This window comes from Sinohyriopsis cumingii, chromosome 16, assembly GCF_028554795.1.
Source record: "Sinohyriopsis cumingii isolate HCF-2022 chromosome 16, ASM2855479v2, whole genome shotgun sequence".
In the NCBI taxonomy this organism is placed as follows: Eukaryota; Metazoa; Mollusca; class Bivalvia; order Unionida; family Unionidae; genus Sinohyriopsis; species Sinohyriopsis cumingii.
In genome coordinates this window covers 46979285-46993045 of record NC_142976.1, presented here as the reverse complement: position 1 = coordinate 46993045, position 13761 = coordinate 46979285, and the positions used below count along the sequence as shown (strand labels likewise).

At 32.4% G+C, this 13761-nt stretch overlaps 1 protein-coding gene across 2 annotated transcripts in view; it reads left to right on the top strand.

Moving 5' to 3' along the window:
• The window catches only part of LOC149780355 (uncharacterized), a 137585-nt gene extending 124024 nt beyond the window's left edge, over positions 1–13561 (top strand). For both annotated transcript variants that reach the window (XM_089937251.1, XM_089937252.1), the window contains 3 exons: positions 7762–7792; positions 9363–9653; positions 11439–13561. In XM_089937251.1, coding sequence (XP_089793377.1) covers positions 7762–7792; positions 9363–9653; positions 11439–11740 — 624 coding nt within the window. In that variant the 3' untranslated portion in view covers positions 11741–13561. The remainder of the gene's footprint in view (positions 1–7761; positions 7793–9362; positions 9654–11438) is intronic.
• Positions 13562–13761: the final 200 nt, after the last annotated feature.

Sequence of the window (13761 nt, the reverse complement as noted above, 5' to 3'; positions counted from 1 at the left end):
ATTAACCAAATGTGAAAGAGAACATTCTTGCATTATTTGTTTTAAAGTTTTGTTTGAATCAAGCAAATCTGCCATCCAATATGGCATCTGTAACTAAATATGGGGAAACAATTGTTTAATTAGTACTTTAGCAGAGGTCAGCACAGTGTGATCCAATTTGACAGAAATAAAACAGGCATGAAGGCCTTTTAGTGTTTTAACCTGGCAAATGGCCTGATATTGTTTAAACTTGGCATAAAGGCCTTTAATTTGGTGATGTTATGTATATTTGATTTAATGTATATCTGATTTAATTGTTTGTAAGTTTTAAAATATTTTTAATTTTTTATTTCATTATATATCAAAATAATGTAGTTCTGTTTACTAGAAACTCATACTTTTTCCAGAAATTGGTTTGACCTTGACTGTTCATTTTTGTAAACACTTAAGTTCTTTTTTATTCATTTTTATCATGGGAATAATAAGCGTGAGATCGAGGCTGCATTAAATACGTGACCCTAGATTTGTAAATAGTTTTAGTGAAGTAGTGAAGTAATCAACGTTTTTCTTGGAGTAAAATGATTGGTTTTTATCAAGGTCATACTGGGGCTACATAATTTATTTTATGTAAACATTATCATGTGATCCTCTATTTTGCAATTCAGGCATTTCCGAAATTATGCATTTGTTACTTTAAGTAAGTAATGCTTAGAGAAAATTAAATCTGGGCTTAAAAATGCTCAATGTCAAGTCGTTTCCTTCTGTTGTAGCCAGTTTTCGAGTTATATGTTAATTTTTCTTCAGACTATTTGAATTCTAAAAGATTAATTCGTTTCTCTGGAAATATTGTTGTGCTAATGCAGAATTCTTGAACAAAGACATTTCTTAAAAATTTTATTCGGATTTCCAACACCGGAGTGTCACTTGTTGTGTTTCTACAAAGAACTGTAGACAACAACATTGAACAGCATACAGCATATCCTTCCATCTTGGATTCTTCGTTGGGACTCGCACTTGAAATCGTTAGAACTTTCAATATTAGGACTTCTATAATTTTATTCTTAAATTATTTTTAAATTTGATTCTTAGAACTTAAAGTTCTTATTTTCTCATTTTTACAGTATTTTTCTAGGGAAATGAATTATTTGTTATAAGTTTTCGCTCTATCTTGTGTTACTGTTTGTTTGAGCCTAAACACAAAACATAAGAATTGAACGCTCATCCTTTTAATTTTGGCTAGAATATTTCAGAAAACATTTTTGAAATTTGAATTCCCCCTAGTATTTTAAATCTTTAGTGAATTCAACAAGCTTTTTCTAAAATGTCATCAAAAGTAGAAATCTTTCTTTCAATTGCTGCCCAGGAACAATTAGATCTTTTCATAAAAGATGAATTGATTCAACCTGCCAGAAAATGTGATCTTTCTGAGGTAAAATCATCCTTAACAAAGCAAGAAATAAGGAATGTTTTGGTTCAGTATTTGGTAGAAAAGAATGTTTTGGATCAAAGTGATTTGGATATAATCACTAATCCTGTATCAGACTCTGACATAAAAATAAATGAATTAGAATTAAAATACAAGGTAGAATTGTAGTTGAGGAAGCTGGAACTTCGGAAAGAAAAAGAAGAAAAATAAATGCAGTTGCAATTGGAGAAAGAAAAAGAACAAATGTTATTACAAAAAGAACAAATAAAGTTACAATTTGAGAAAGAGGAGACAGAGAGTCAGGAAAGAGAGAAAGAAAAACAGGTGCATTAATGGAGTTAGCTAAGAAGAAAGAGAGAAAGAAAGACAAATGCAATTACAAGTGGAAGAAAGAGGAAAAGAAAAACGAGTGCAATTACAAAAAGAACAAATGCAAAGGCAATTAGACAAGTAAGAATGAGAGAAAGAGAGGGAAGGAAGATTAGACAAGGAAGAACGACAGAAAAAGGGAATATCAATTTAGAATAAAAGAAATGGAGCTGGCAAGTGAAATGCACATTCACACTTCAAATCCAAATTTAACTTTAGATCTTGCAAAGAATACTATGTTAGTGCCCCCTTTAAGAGAAAAAGAAGTAGACAAATATTTTACTTGTTTTGAAAAAGTTGCTGAAAATTTGAAATGGCCAAGGGAGCATTGGACTCAATTATGTATTATGTATTAAAAGCAATACATTTTTTGGGTCTAATTTATTATGGAGAGTTATGAACCATTCATATCGAAAGATTTTATATATTCTTAGGTGATTCAGCCAATCCTTTCTCTATTAGAATTTTAAGAGACATGGGAGCTTCTCAGAATCTTTTATTGTCACGTATTTTGCCTTTTTCTGAGAAGTCTTCTTCTAACAAGAGTGTTTTAATTCAGGGAGTAGAGTGCAACTTTGTTAATGTTCCTCTCCATTGTGCAAATTTGTCATCAGACTTAGTCTCAGAACCAGTGACATTCAGAACAGTGTATGCTTTACCCGTCGAAGGCATTCATTTATTACTAGGCAATGACCGAGCTGTAGACAAGGTTGTGGTTAAGCCACTTGAAACAGACAAGCCTTGCTTGGATCAGAAAGTAGATCCTATTGAAAAAGAATTCCCAGATTTATTCCCAGCTTGTGCAGTTTCCAGAACTATAGCAAAGAAAGCTCTTGAGAATGATGTTGAAAATGAAATTATTCCTTTAGCTGACATATGTATTGGTCATGCTTTTGATAAGGTCACTTTCACTCCTTGTTTTGATCAGTCAGAAAGTATTGAACACAGTGATCCTCTTTTAACGACTCATTCTCTTTATTCTAATCAGGGTGATAAACGTCAATCACTTGTTGTTGAACAGGAAAAAGATAATGAGATCTCCTGTTTGTTTCATATGGCTATTAGGGAGACTGACGCTACTTAAGTTCCTGTCTGTTATTTCATTAAAAATGGAGTTCTTATGAGAAAAAAGAGACCTCCCGAGGTACCTGCTGTAGATGAGTGGACAGTGAACTGTCAGACTCTAGTTCCTAAACCTTACATATGGGAAATACTTAGTCTGGCCCATGAAACTATATTGGCTGGTCATTAGGGATCAATACAACTTATCATAAGATCTTGACAAGACTTCTATTTGCCAAAAATCAAAAGTGATGTTGGTAAATACTGTAGATCTTGTCCTATCTGTCAAATGGTAGGAAAATCCAATCAAAAAATACCTAAGGATCATCTACAACCTATTCCTGCCTTTGATGAACCATTTAGTAGAATTATGGTAGACTGTGTTGGTCCATAACATAAGGCCAGGTCAGGTAAGCAATACATGTTGACCATTTTATAATGTGTGCGTCAACATGATTTCTAGAGGCAGTTCCTTTGAGGAATATTAAAACTTTGATAAAGTTTTTTTACTCAATTTGGCCTTCCCAAATTTATCCAATTGGGTCATGGGTGAAATTTTAGATCTGGAACTTTCCAGCGTATTAAATATTTATTCGTGGATTATTCTTGAATTATTAGGGAAATAAATTATTTGTTAAAAATATTTTTAAAAGCTTGTTGTTTTCACTCTTTCTTGTGTTACTGTGTATTCGAGCCTAAACACGTTACATAAGAATATATATATATATATATATATATATATATATATATATATATATATATATATATATATATATATATATATATATATATATATATATATATATACTTGTTAAATTTTCACTTCATGTGTACTGCAAAGGACCAGATGTTCAATTTATGGAGGTAGATTGATTTTTCTGACCAAGATGTTTTTTTTCTTCATTCATCACAAAATTAATTTATTTCAGATAAGAATAGGCATGGCATGGCATGGTGTTGTTTTTATTATACAGATCTCAAGCTTTAAACCACCCCTCTATAATCCTGTAATGGATGTTAGAAGAAATAGAAAAATATATTACTGATAACTCATCAGGGATGGATTTGGGATACACACACACACGCACACACACACACACACACACACACACACTGCTGAAAAAATGTACACATGCAGACATAGTCACTTGAAATTTGCCCATCATTTTATTCTTGCATATGCTCATTGGGTATTATGCAAGCTTGGAGTAAATAGACACACATTTGCTTGGGTGCCCTTTTCGAGGAAAGTTAGGGGCATTTTGAAATTTAGGAATCCAACCCCTAACACTAACCTGATCTGGCCCTGTTCATGCATGAAGTAACTTCAGAACTTGTGCAGTATTGTTTCACACAGTCAAGTATGAATGCGATTTTGTAAAATATTTGACATCTGTATTTTGTTATCGTTCTTTTCACTGCAGGGAGTGCAGTATTACTGAATTTCATATGATACTTTAAAAAAAGTATATTGCATGAACTGCAACAGAAACATTTTTTAAGAAATACTCATTGCACTATATTTTTAGTTTTTGTTTTAAGTAGAGGATTCCATAATATGCACTAGAAACCAGTTTGAGATAAATGTAGAGACCAAACTTCGTATTACAGTACTGTTACTGATAGGTCTTTTATTTGTGTAAAATCATTACATCATGTTAGAGAAAATTAAATTAACAGCCATCATTTTATTGAAAGAGTGAGGGAGAGAGAGAGATAGATGAGGAATCAATCCCACATTTTCCATTTAATCCACTTTAGCTGCTAAATACTCCTGAAAGAATTGGTTAGCATATTTTAGTTTTTGTCTCAATAGCCAACGCTCCATTAGTCACAAACTGCATTGGAATAATTAAACATCTAGATCTAGGCTATTGACACATACTTTTCATGCAACTGTTTAGTTATTTCAATAATTATAAAAAAATTTTTTATATTTTTCCTTACAAGAACAATTAAATAATGGTACATTTGTGAATACAACCACACATAATGCCTTAAATTTGTTTAATGTTTAAGAAATTTTTCACATTATTATTTGTTTCAAAAATACATTAAGGACAGAGTAAGTTTGAACAATTACCAAACTTCCATTGTTACTGACATGATTATAATTTGAGCTCTAAAGTACAGTGCGCCAAGTCAGATGGCTTCATTTTAGGTAACGCACATTTCCCATTCTCAAATTGACACGATCTTCTTACGCTAAAATTTAATAACGTTTATTATTGTCACTATCTTTATTTCTGAAGAATATCTGCTCAAGCCAAGTCTTTATTAGGGAGAGACCATTTACATTTCCAATGGGGTTATATTATTTACAACAAATTTATCTTGTGATGAATGAAATAAAAAAATACTCTATTCAAAAAGAACAATATAGTGCCATAAATTAAATGATGAGTCCCATACATTATAAATGCAGTCAAAATTGAACTAAAGTTCATAGATACATGTGTATTCAGACTCATGACTGGGTCATTACTTGTCAAGGACAATACAATTGGTTCACAATTAAACGTAAATTCAGTGTTTTCTGTTTTTGGGGGTTTTTTTTAACAGAAGTTGCTGTCATCTGGATTTTAAATGTACATACCTCAGAAGATTACTTTCATTTTGCACTCTTCAAGAGGAGATCAGCAAGGTTTCGTCAACTCAATGTATAAGATTTTTCAGATTTCTTTTAATAAAGTAAAAGTATAACCTTGTTCCAAAAGATGTCACTCAGTCTTTTGTTAATGAAAGTGTACATTAGTATTAGTACAATTTTCAAGGCCTTGCGACTATGTTAATATTATCTAAAATTTGATTTAGCATTATATTACATAATCATTAGGAAATGCGTATAATCATCATATAATGATGTAGATATATTGGCACCTGTCTGTCTGTCTCTCTCTCTCTCTCCATATGAAAATGTCTCAAGCACATATTGTTTGCAGGGTCATACACAGTAAACCACACCCATTTGATAAAGACCATCTCCATTCCATGGTGGTCATCCTTGACTACTCCACAAGAGAGTGTGATATGCAGAGCAATTTTCTGCATGTCACCATGGCAACTCTGTCAGGACATGTGGAGAGATTGTGTAGGGACTGTTTCTTAATAAAATGCACTCTCTCTCCAACCCCACTGTGATGTGTGGGGTTCTGAAATAAACATATGAGCTGCACTGCAGTGTTCAAGTAATTGGGACTTCATGAATTATAATGGACAATGTGGACTTGTAAGACTATTCTGAGCAGTGGAGGGGGGCTTCTTGGATTTCATGAAGACCAATTATAGTATAAATAATTATTTCTGGATTATTGTCAGGCATTTTTTATGCCCATGTTCCATATCCTTTTCCAGACCATAAATTAAAAACCCATCAGTTACCTTCCCAGCAGACTTGTGTAAAATGTAATTTCAGAGCAACTGATATGCATTTATCTGGACACAAATTGCAAAACAAACCTACCTTGTGCAATATGTTATACCTTGCTGAAGGTATAAATTAACTCGAAAGCTTTTCATGGTTCAAACATATTATTTAGAGGGTGATTTTCTTAGTCATACTAGGCAGTGAGTTTCTGACATACAGTTGAACATTTAAACTATTAAATATGACAAAAAGAAAGTAATGGAAATGAAAAGAAATAGTATATACAGTAGGTCATGTTAGTCTGATTAAAAGACCAACATTTTCAACTAGCATCTCAAAGATATTTTGGATGTAATGGATTTGGACATCGTGGATTGCTTCCACGTGAGGCGAAGAAGAAATATATTTCTTTCATGGTCAAGTGGTTAAATGTCTGCATCACAATGACTAAAAGAAGAAAATTGTTTCAGGACAATATCTTGCGATGTCCGCCATCTATGTTTAATAGGTTTTGTAGTTAGCTTTCAGTGAGGAGTAACCCTATCTATGTCAGACGTCAGAGTCAAGGACACTATCACTAAACGAAGCAAAATGGTTTTCACTTAATACATTACTTGTCTGTTATCTACAGTTAGCATCCTTTGTGGATGGCTTTCTCTAGGGGTAAAGAAACAACCTTTCATTTTCAGGATCAATGCATCAAGGTTCAAGGCCACTTTGACTAAAAGAAGAATAATGGTTTCTGCACAGTAACTTGAGTTGTCCACCATCCAATTACCAAATCTTGTGGATAGCTTGCAATTAAGGGGAATACAAATTTTTTTCCAATCATAAGGTTAAAGGTCATGGTCACTGTTATTGAAAGAAGAAAAAGTTATCTGATTGCATCTTACTTACTTTTGTGTTTTTTTGGCATTCATTTCTTTAATCTCTGATATATTGTCTCTGCTTGTCGTATTATTTGTAATCATTGTTGACTAAAATATTTTAAATCAAATGTAGATCACTACACTTGGCATCTATGAGAGAAATCCACAGTGACTTGCTCCTGCTTGTATCTCTCATCATGTGACATTTGGTTTGCCAGTATAACATCACATGACACCCATCATAAAGACAGGAATTATTTGGGTATGCTGATGAATAGTTTGCCAAGAAAAGAATGTTAACTGGCCATAATTCAGCTGATCTGACTGCATTTTTAACAAACGTGTAAAAATCAATGTCTGATAATCATTTCAAGCAATGACCTTTGCAGTATCTGTCTCCTTGTGACGATCATGACCAATTAAGAAACACTATTAATTATGAATTTATCATTGTATGTACTCTGTAAGATTGCATTTTTATAATACCTTTTTTCCTTAGCGTGATATAGACAAAATAAACTTGCACATTGTCTTACGTTTAGCTAAGTGTTTCTCTCTGATTTTGCCTAAATTTGTTATGCACATAAAAAAGTATGACATCCCAATTAAGTCTATTCTCCACCAATGAGAGATGCATCCTGACTTTATACCTTTCGAATTTTCTATATGTTACTGATTCTGTATTTCAGGGGAGTCAAGGAGCAAATGGAGAAGATGCTGGTAAGTAACAGAAAGTGTAAGATGTTGCCGTAACAGCAGTCTATAGTCACTTCTTTTAGTGTTTTATAATTGGATATGTCAGTTTTTACTCTGGCAGGTCTTAACTTTTTAATATCAATAATGAAACCACTACAGTCTCCACTCAGGTTTTATACAGTTGACAATGTATGTTTGTGATAGACAGCATGCTATATGCATGACATTAAAAATGCAAATAGAAAGGTACAGTAGACTTGGAAGTTAAAAGAGAGCTCTAAATGTTTTAACGCTGAAGGACAAAAACCCTTAAAGGCAAACAAGTTTTCTGTTTTGATCTGAATGTATATATTTTCAAAGGACTAGAGTAGAAAAAATATTTAAAACTGGTAGGGATCAGGTAATGAGTCATTTAAGTCTAATAAATTCTTTGGAGTAATTTTACTCGTAAATAAATGATCAGGTGAGAAAGAATAATTAGTAAAGTATAAGAGCTTGAAAGACATAGACATATATATATATACATATATATATATATATATATATATATATATATATATATATATATATATATATAGAGAGAGAGAGAGAGAGAGAGAGAGAGAGAGAGAGAGAGAGAGAGAGAAAGATGCTAAAATCTAGATCCTCAAACATTTTGTAAATAGTGGTACTTGAAGCGTGTCTATAGTATATGCCAAGGGCTTCAGGTCTTTTGCTGATGGTCAATTACAGAAAAGAAGAAGACATATGAGTAATTGAACTGACATATTACTTCAAATTTTCATGAACATCTTCGAGTCCAATTTTGTAAGCTTTAGGAAAACATTACTTTTAGTTTTCCTAATGTGAAGAATCCTGTTTTCATTGCTAGCAACAGGCTCAAACTCATTGCAAATTAGTTGTTTGCTTTCTTTTGACTGGCCTTCATCCAATGGGCACCTTTAGGAATCAGGGTCTTAAAATGATACCTGGAGCAAACTGAAGTTATCAGAAATTTGAAATGATGTCACTTATTCTTACCACTCATAGATGCAAGGGACATTATTTCTGCTCAGGTTCAGTTGTCATGCACCTGTAATATCACAGAGAGGCTTTGTCCTTGGATTTTCCTTTTAGCTCAGGACTATGCAGTTTACCTTTTGTATGTTTATATATGTATCAGCCTGGAGTCTGTTTTATTTCATATAATAACTGCATAATCAGTTTTCTAGTTATATGGCTTATTTTTAATGCAAGTAAGTTCCAGGAACAGAAAGAAAACAATGTAGTGAGTATACATCTGTACAGGTCAATCTTGGCTGTGGTAGCCTGATGTTGATTCATCCTATCTTGACAGGAGACATCATCTTACATTTTACATACAGATGATAAAGTACATGCAATTTTTGTTTCATGAACAAATTTCAGAGTGTTTTGTTGGTACATGCAAGTGTATGACCATCCATTGCAGGATCAAAACTTTGTTAGACATTTATAGATGGGTAATAATAGGAATCAAAACAAAATAGACATTCTGCTTTAATAAATCTGAACAATATATCATCATAGCATAAATTGTTAGATGTCCACTTTTATTTTCTATCATGCATTCCAGTTTCCTCACTGCCACACAGTCTCCAAAACAGGAAGCCATCTGAGAGACAGCTGGGCCGACTGTCAATGCATATTGGACACGAATCCTTCCGTCTTGGCCTTGAGCTGGGACTCTCTGGGGCACTCATCCAGCAACTACAGAAAGACTATCCCCATGCGGTCACTCATTGTCTTAAAATTTTGGGTAAATGGAAGCAGCAAAGTGGAGAAAAAGCAACATTTAGAAACCTGGAGAAGGCATTCAAAAATGTTGGCATTGATGTTGATATTCTCAAATCAATTGATACCACTGGTATGTTTCACAGAAATAAATAAAAATAATGATACTTTAATTTAAATTTGTTAAAATCTCTTACAAGTAAATGATTCATTATGAAAATTTTATAAAAATCCAAGAAGATAGTGATGGTTTTATATTTCTAAAGTAGTCCATGAATTAAACCATGGCTACTAAAAATGTAGATATTATACACAATAATTCCCAAGTAATTGCACTTGATACACCTGGTTGGACAAACATATTATTGGTATTAAACCCCACAGTAAACTGCTTTCATTTATTTGAACAGTATTTTGTTTAAATCCATTGAAGATTTTGATGAGATCATTAGGTAGAGGATAGATTTTGAAAAAGTGGTGCAAAACATTTTTAAAATGTGATACTTTTTATCCAGTTACTCTTATCTATTTTCCATCAGTAATTTCTTAACTCTCAAACTGTAATTTGGAAAGTAATGAAACTTGGCTGATGGTTTCATCTTGAGATCTGGTTGGTCCTAACAAATACAGTGTGCCTCACCATAGCAACCATCATAACATTCTTGTCATTGTAATATCTCCAGAGGAATGGTGTTCCCAGTGAAAGATTTATTATTCAAGTTTATCCTTGATAAAAAAAATGGTGCTGATCTGACCTCCAATGTCATGCAAATAGCATTAAAAAATTTAATATTGACCAGTCAGAATCACCGACATATGAATCAAATGAGAAATTAAAGATATGGAAACAGAAGTAATTGCTTTTGATTAGACCTGAACTGCCAAAAAAGACACAGTAATTGGGACAGGAGAAGTATCATCATTGCATAAATATTTGTTTTGGATGTATTCAAAATGATGGGAACAATTATCGCAGGGTTTTTAAAAAGCAGTTGTTGCATTCTGTTGTTAGATCAATATTTAAATTTTGGAGGCCATCTTACATGTCACTTTACGACTACTTCTCACACTAATATCATTGTTTTCACTAAAATACTTTTACAATATGAAATCAGTCTGACCTCCAACATGGCTTTCTAAACTATCTTGTTATAATTAAAGATGGTCACATCAACATGGAATTTCCAATAATACACTTTTTACAATATATATTTTTAATGCAGTTTGGATTGAGTTGCATCTCAATAAACGGGTTTGCTGACATAAGTCAGACATCAATTTAAATGTAAAAGGTGTCATGATGCAGGTATGTTTCCATGTTTTATGATCAAGCTAAAGCAGACAAGCATGAATGAATTTCTACAGAACTGGGTATGTGAATGTATCTGGCGAATACAATGAATGATACCCATAAATAGTCTTATCTTGGGATTGTGAACTATAATTAATGGGATATAAATTAAGCTGTTGAAACAAATATTAATTAGCAATTCTAACCAGACATAGTACTTGGCTGTATCTCCACAGTTTCTGAAATGTGTTTAAGGATATTCTATCCATACTATCAGGTTAAAGGTCATGAAAATGATTTTTGTGCTGCACGTTTTCTCAGATTTATATATTTTAGACTTTTTCAAGAATATGTGATATAGTTTTACAGTTACTAAATAATAATGTGAAAAGTCAGTAGAGCATTAGTCCCTTGTATAATTATGTATGATTATTTATTTACCATAGTCTTGGCATTTAAAATGCTAGTTTACAATAAAATATTTAATATAAATCATTGATAAATTACAAACTTTTCAGTTCATACTTGAAAGAAAAATGTTGAAGAAATTTCAGTTAGTAGTACAACCATTTAGAGATGGATGCTACAGTATGCAACTTAACAAGTAATTTTGATGGTCTTTTACAGGGGACATTCGGTCTTGTCTTCCCTCTAGATTGCTTGACAAGCAACCAGATGACAGGCAGCTGAATCGGATTTGTAGCGGAATCGGGATAGGATATGTGCATCTGGGTGTTGAACTAGAAGTCCCATTGTTCAAAATTGACCAAATTATTGCAGATCACCCAGGTGATATGCATAGACAGTGCTTTGAAATCATGAAAGTGTGGAGAGAAGGGAAAGCTAGGCAGGCCACGTTCAGGACTCTGGAGCAGGCGTTCAGGTGTGTTGGTATAGAGCAGGATATTCTGAAACAATGTGTAAACTGAACTTTTGAATTGAGAAGAATTATTATTGCACACGGTTGTCAAAAAGATCTGAGCAGTATGATATAAATAATGATGTGTTTATTATACTGAATAGAATCTTCAAGCTAAAATTGCAATGCAAATGTGGAACAATTTGAACTATTCACCTATCTAAGACCATTAATATATATGAATATTTAGTACAAACTGCAAAATGAAAAATTCTGTTATGCATAAATTGTATATTGCATTGAACTCTGTCCAGGCTGTTTATCCTTTATTATTTACAACATGATATTTAACTCTGTACATATGATATTGATTGGAACATTGTTTTACAAGTCTAACATACTAGAATAGAATAAAATGTTGAAGCTCGTGTAAACCAATATTTGCTGTAAATATCAAGTAATCAAAGCAAACTGACTAAATTATTGTTAGCATTGATTCTCGGAACTATTATCCATTTAGAAGTTGCATTATGGCACATTGGAAAAATGATTTGTTGGATGATTTTGTGGATACACAGGACTTTTTATGACTTTTTTCATCGGAGTATCATGATTTTAAATATTCATGTGACATTTGTGATTTTGTATAATCACGTGACTTTTGTCATTTTTTATATTCATGTGACTTGTGATTTTTTATATTGATGGGGCTTTTGTGATTTTGTGTATTGATGGGCCTATTCTGGTTTTGTGTAATCATACGACTTATGTGATTTTGTATATTGATGGGCCTATTCTGGTTTTGTGTAATCATACGACTTATGTGATTTTGTATATTGATGGGCCTATTCTGGTTTTGTGTAATCATACGACTTTTGTGATTTTGTATATTGATGGGGCTATTCTGGTTTTGTGTAATCATACGACTTTTGTGATTTTGTATATTGATGGGGCTATTCTGGTTTTGTGTAATCATACGACTTTTGTGATTTTGTATATTGATGGGGCTATTCTGGTTTTGTGTAATCATACGACTTTTGTGATTTTGTATATTGATGGGGCTATTCTGGTTTTGTGTAATCATACGACTTTTGTGATTTTGTATATTGATGGGGCTATTCTGGTTTTGTGTAATCATACGACTTATGTGATTTTGTATATTGATGGGGCTTTTCTGGTTTTGTGTAATCATACGACTTTTGTGATTTTATACAACTTTTGTAATTTTATACGACTTTTGTGATTTTGTATAATCACGTGACTTTTGTGATTTTGCATGTTCTTGGGACTTTCATGATATTTTTCAATTGGTTGGTTGGTTCTTAGTGACTTGTATCATTCAAAAATGAGTAAATGGTGAATAATTTACAAAAAAAATCACCATGATGAAAATATTGTCATACTTCAGACTGTTTAGTTGCAAGTAATACCACTCTATGGTCTTAAACTAAGTAATAGAAAAGAGCACAAACCAACAAGTTTTGTAAAATTTAACAAATAATTATTTTCTCCCTATAATACAAAGTGAACATTTAAAAGAACATTCAGTAATGCGAATTAAATCCCAAAGAGTCCAAAACATTTTTTACCAGTCCCAAAGAATAAAGTTCTAATTAAATTCCAAACGTGATCCAATGCTGAAGGTGTTGATGTGCCTGTAGTGGCCTGTGACATGGTGATGTGGCAACAGTCTTTTGATGAATCAAAATAATATAATTCAAGATGTCCTTTTTTGAATTCACTATAGTTCCAAGTTAATGCCTTTATCCATTATCAGAATAGTAGTGAAGAACCTCCTGAAAATGTCAACCCATCAATTGAGAACATACATATATTAGTGTATCATAATATGTATGCTATATATTTCACTTTTGATAAATATTTATGTGAATGTTTTTACTTTTGGACTTATGACATTGTGCCCCAGCATGGGTGGCTTAGTGCTTTTTGTCATTTGTTTATTTGCACACATTTTTCTGCTTGTTTAAGTATTGTGATTTGTCAAAAATCTTGGGTTATTATTGTCCGATATATTTGGTCTTTTCCTTAGAATTAAACAATGGTGACAAAATCTAGTAAATAAAAGAAATT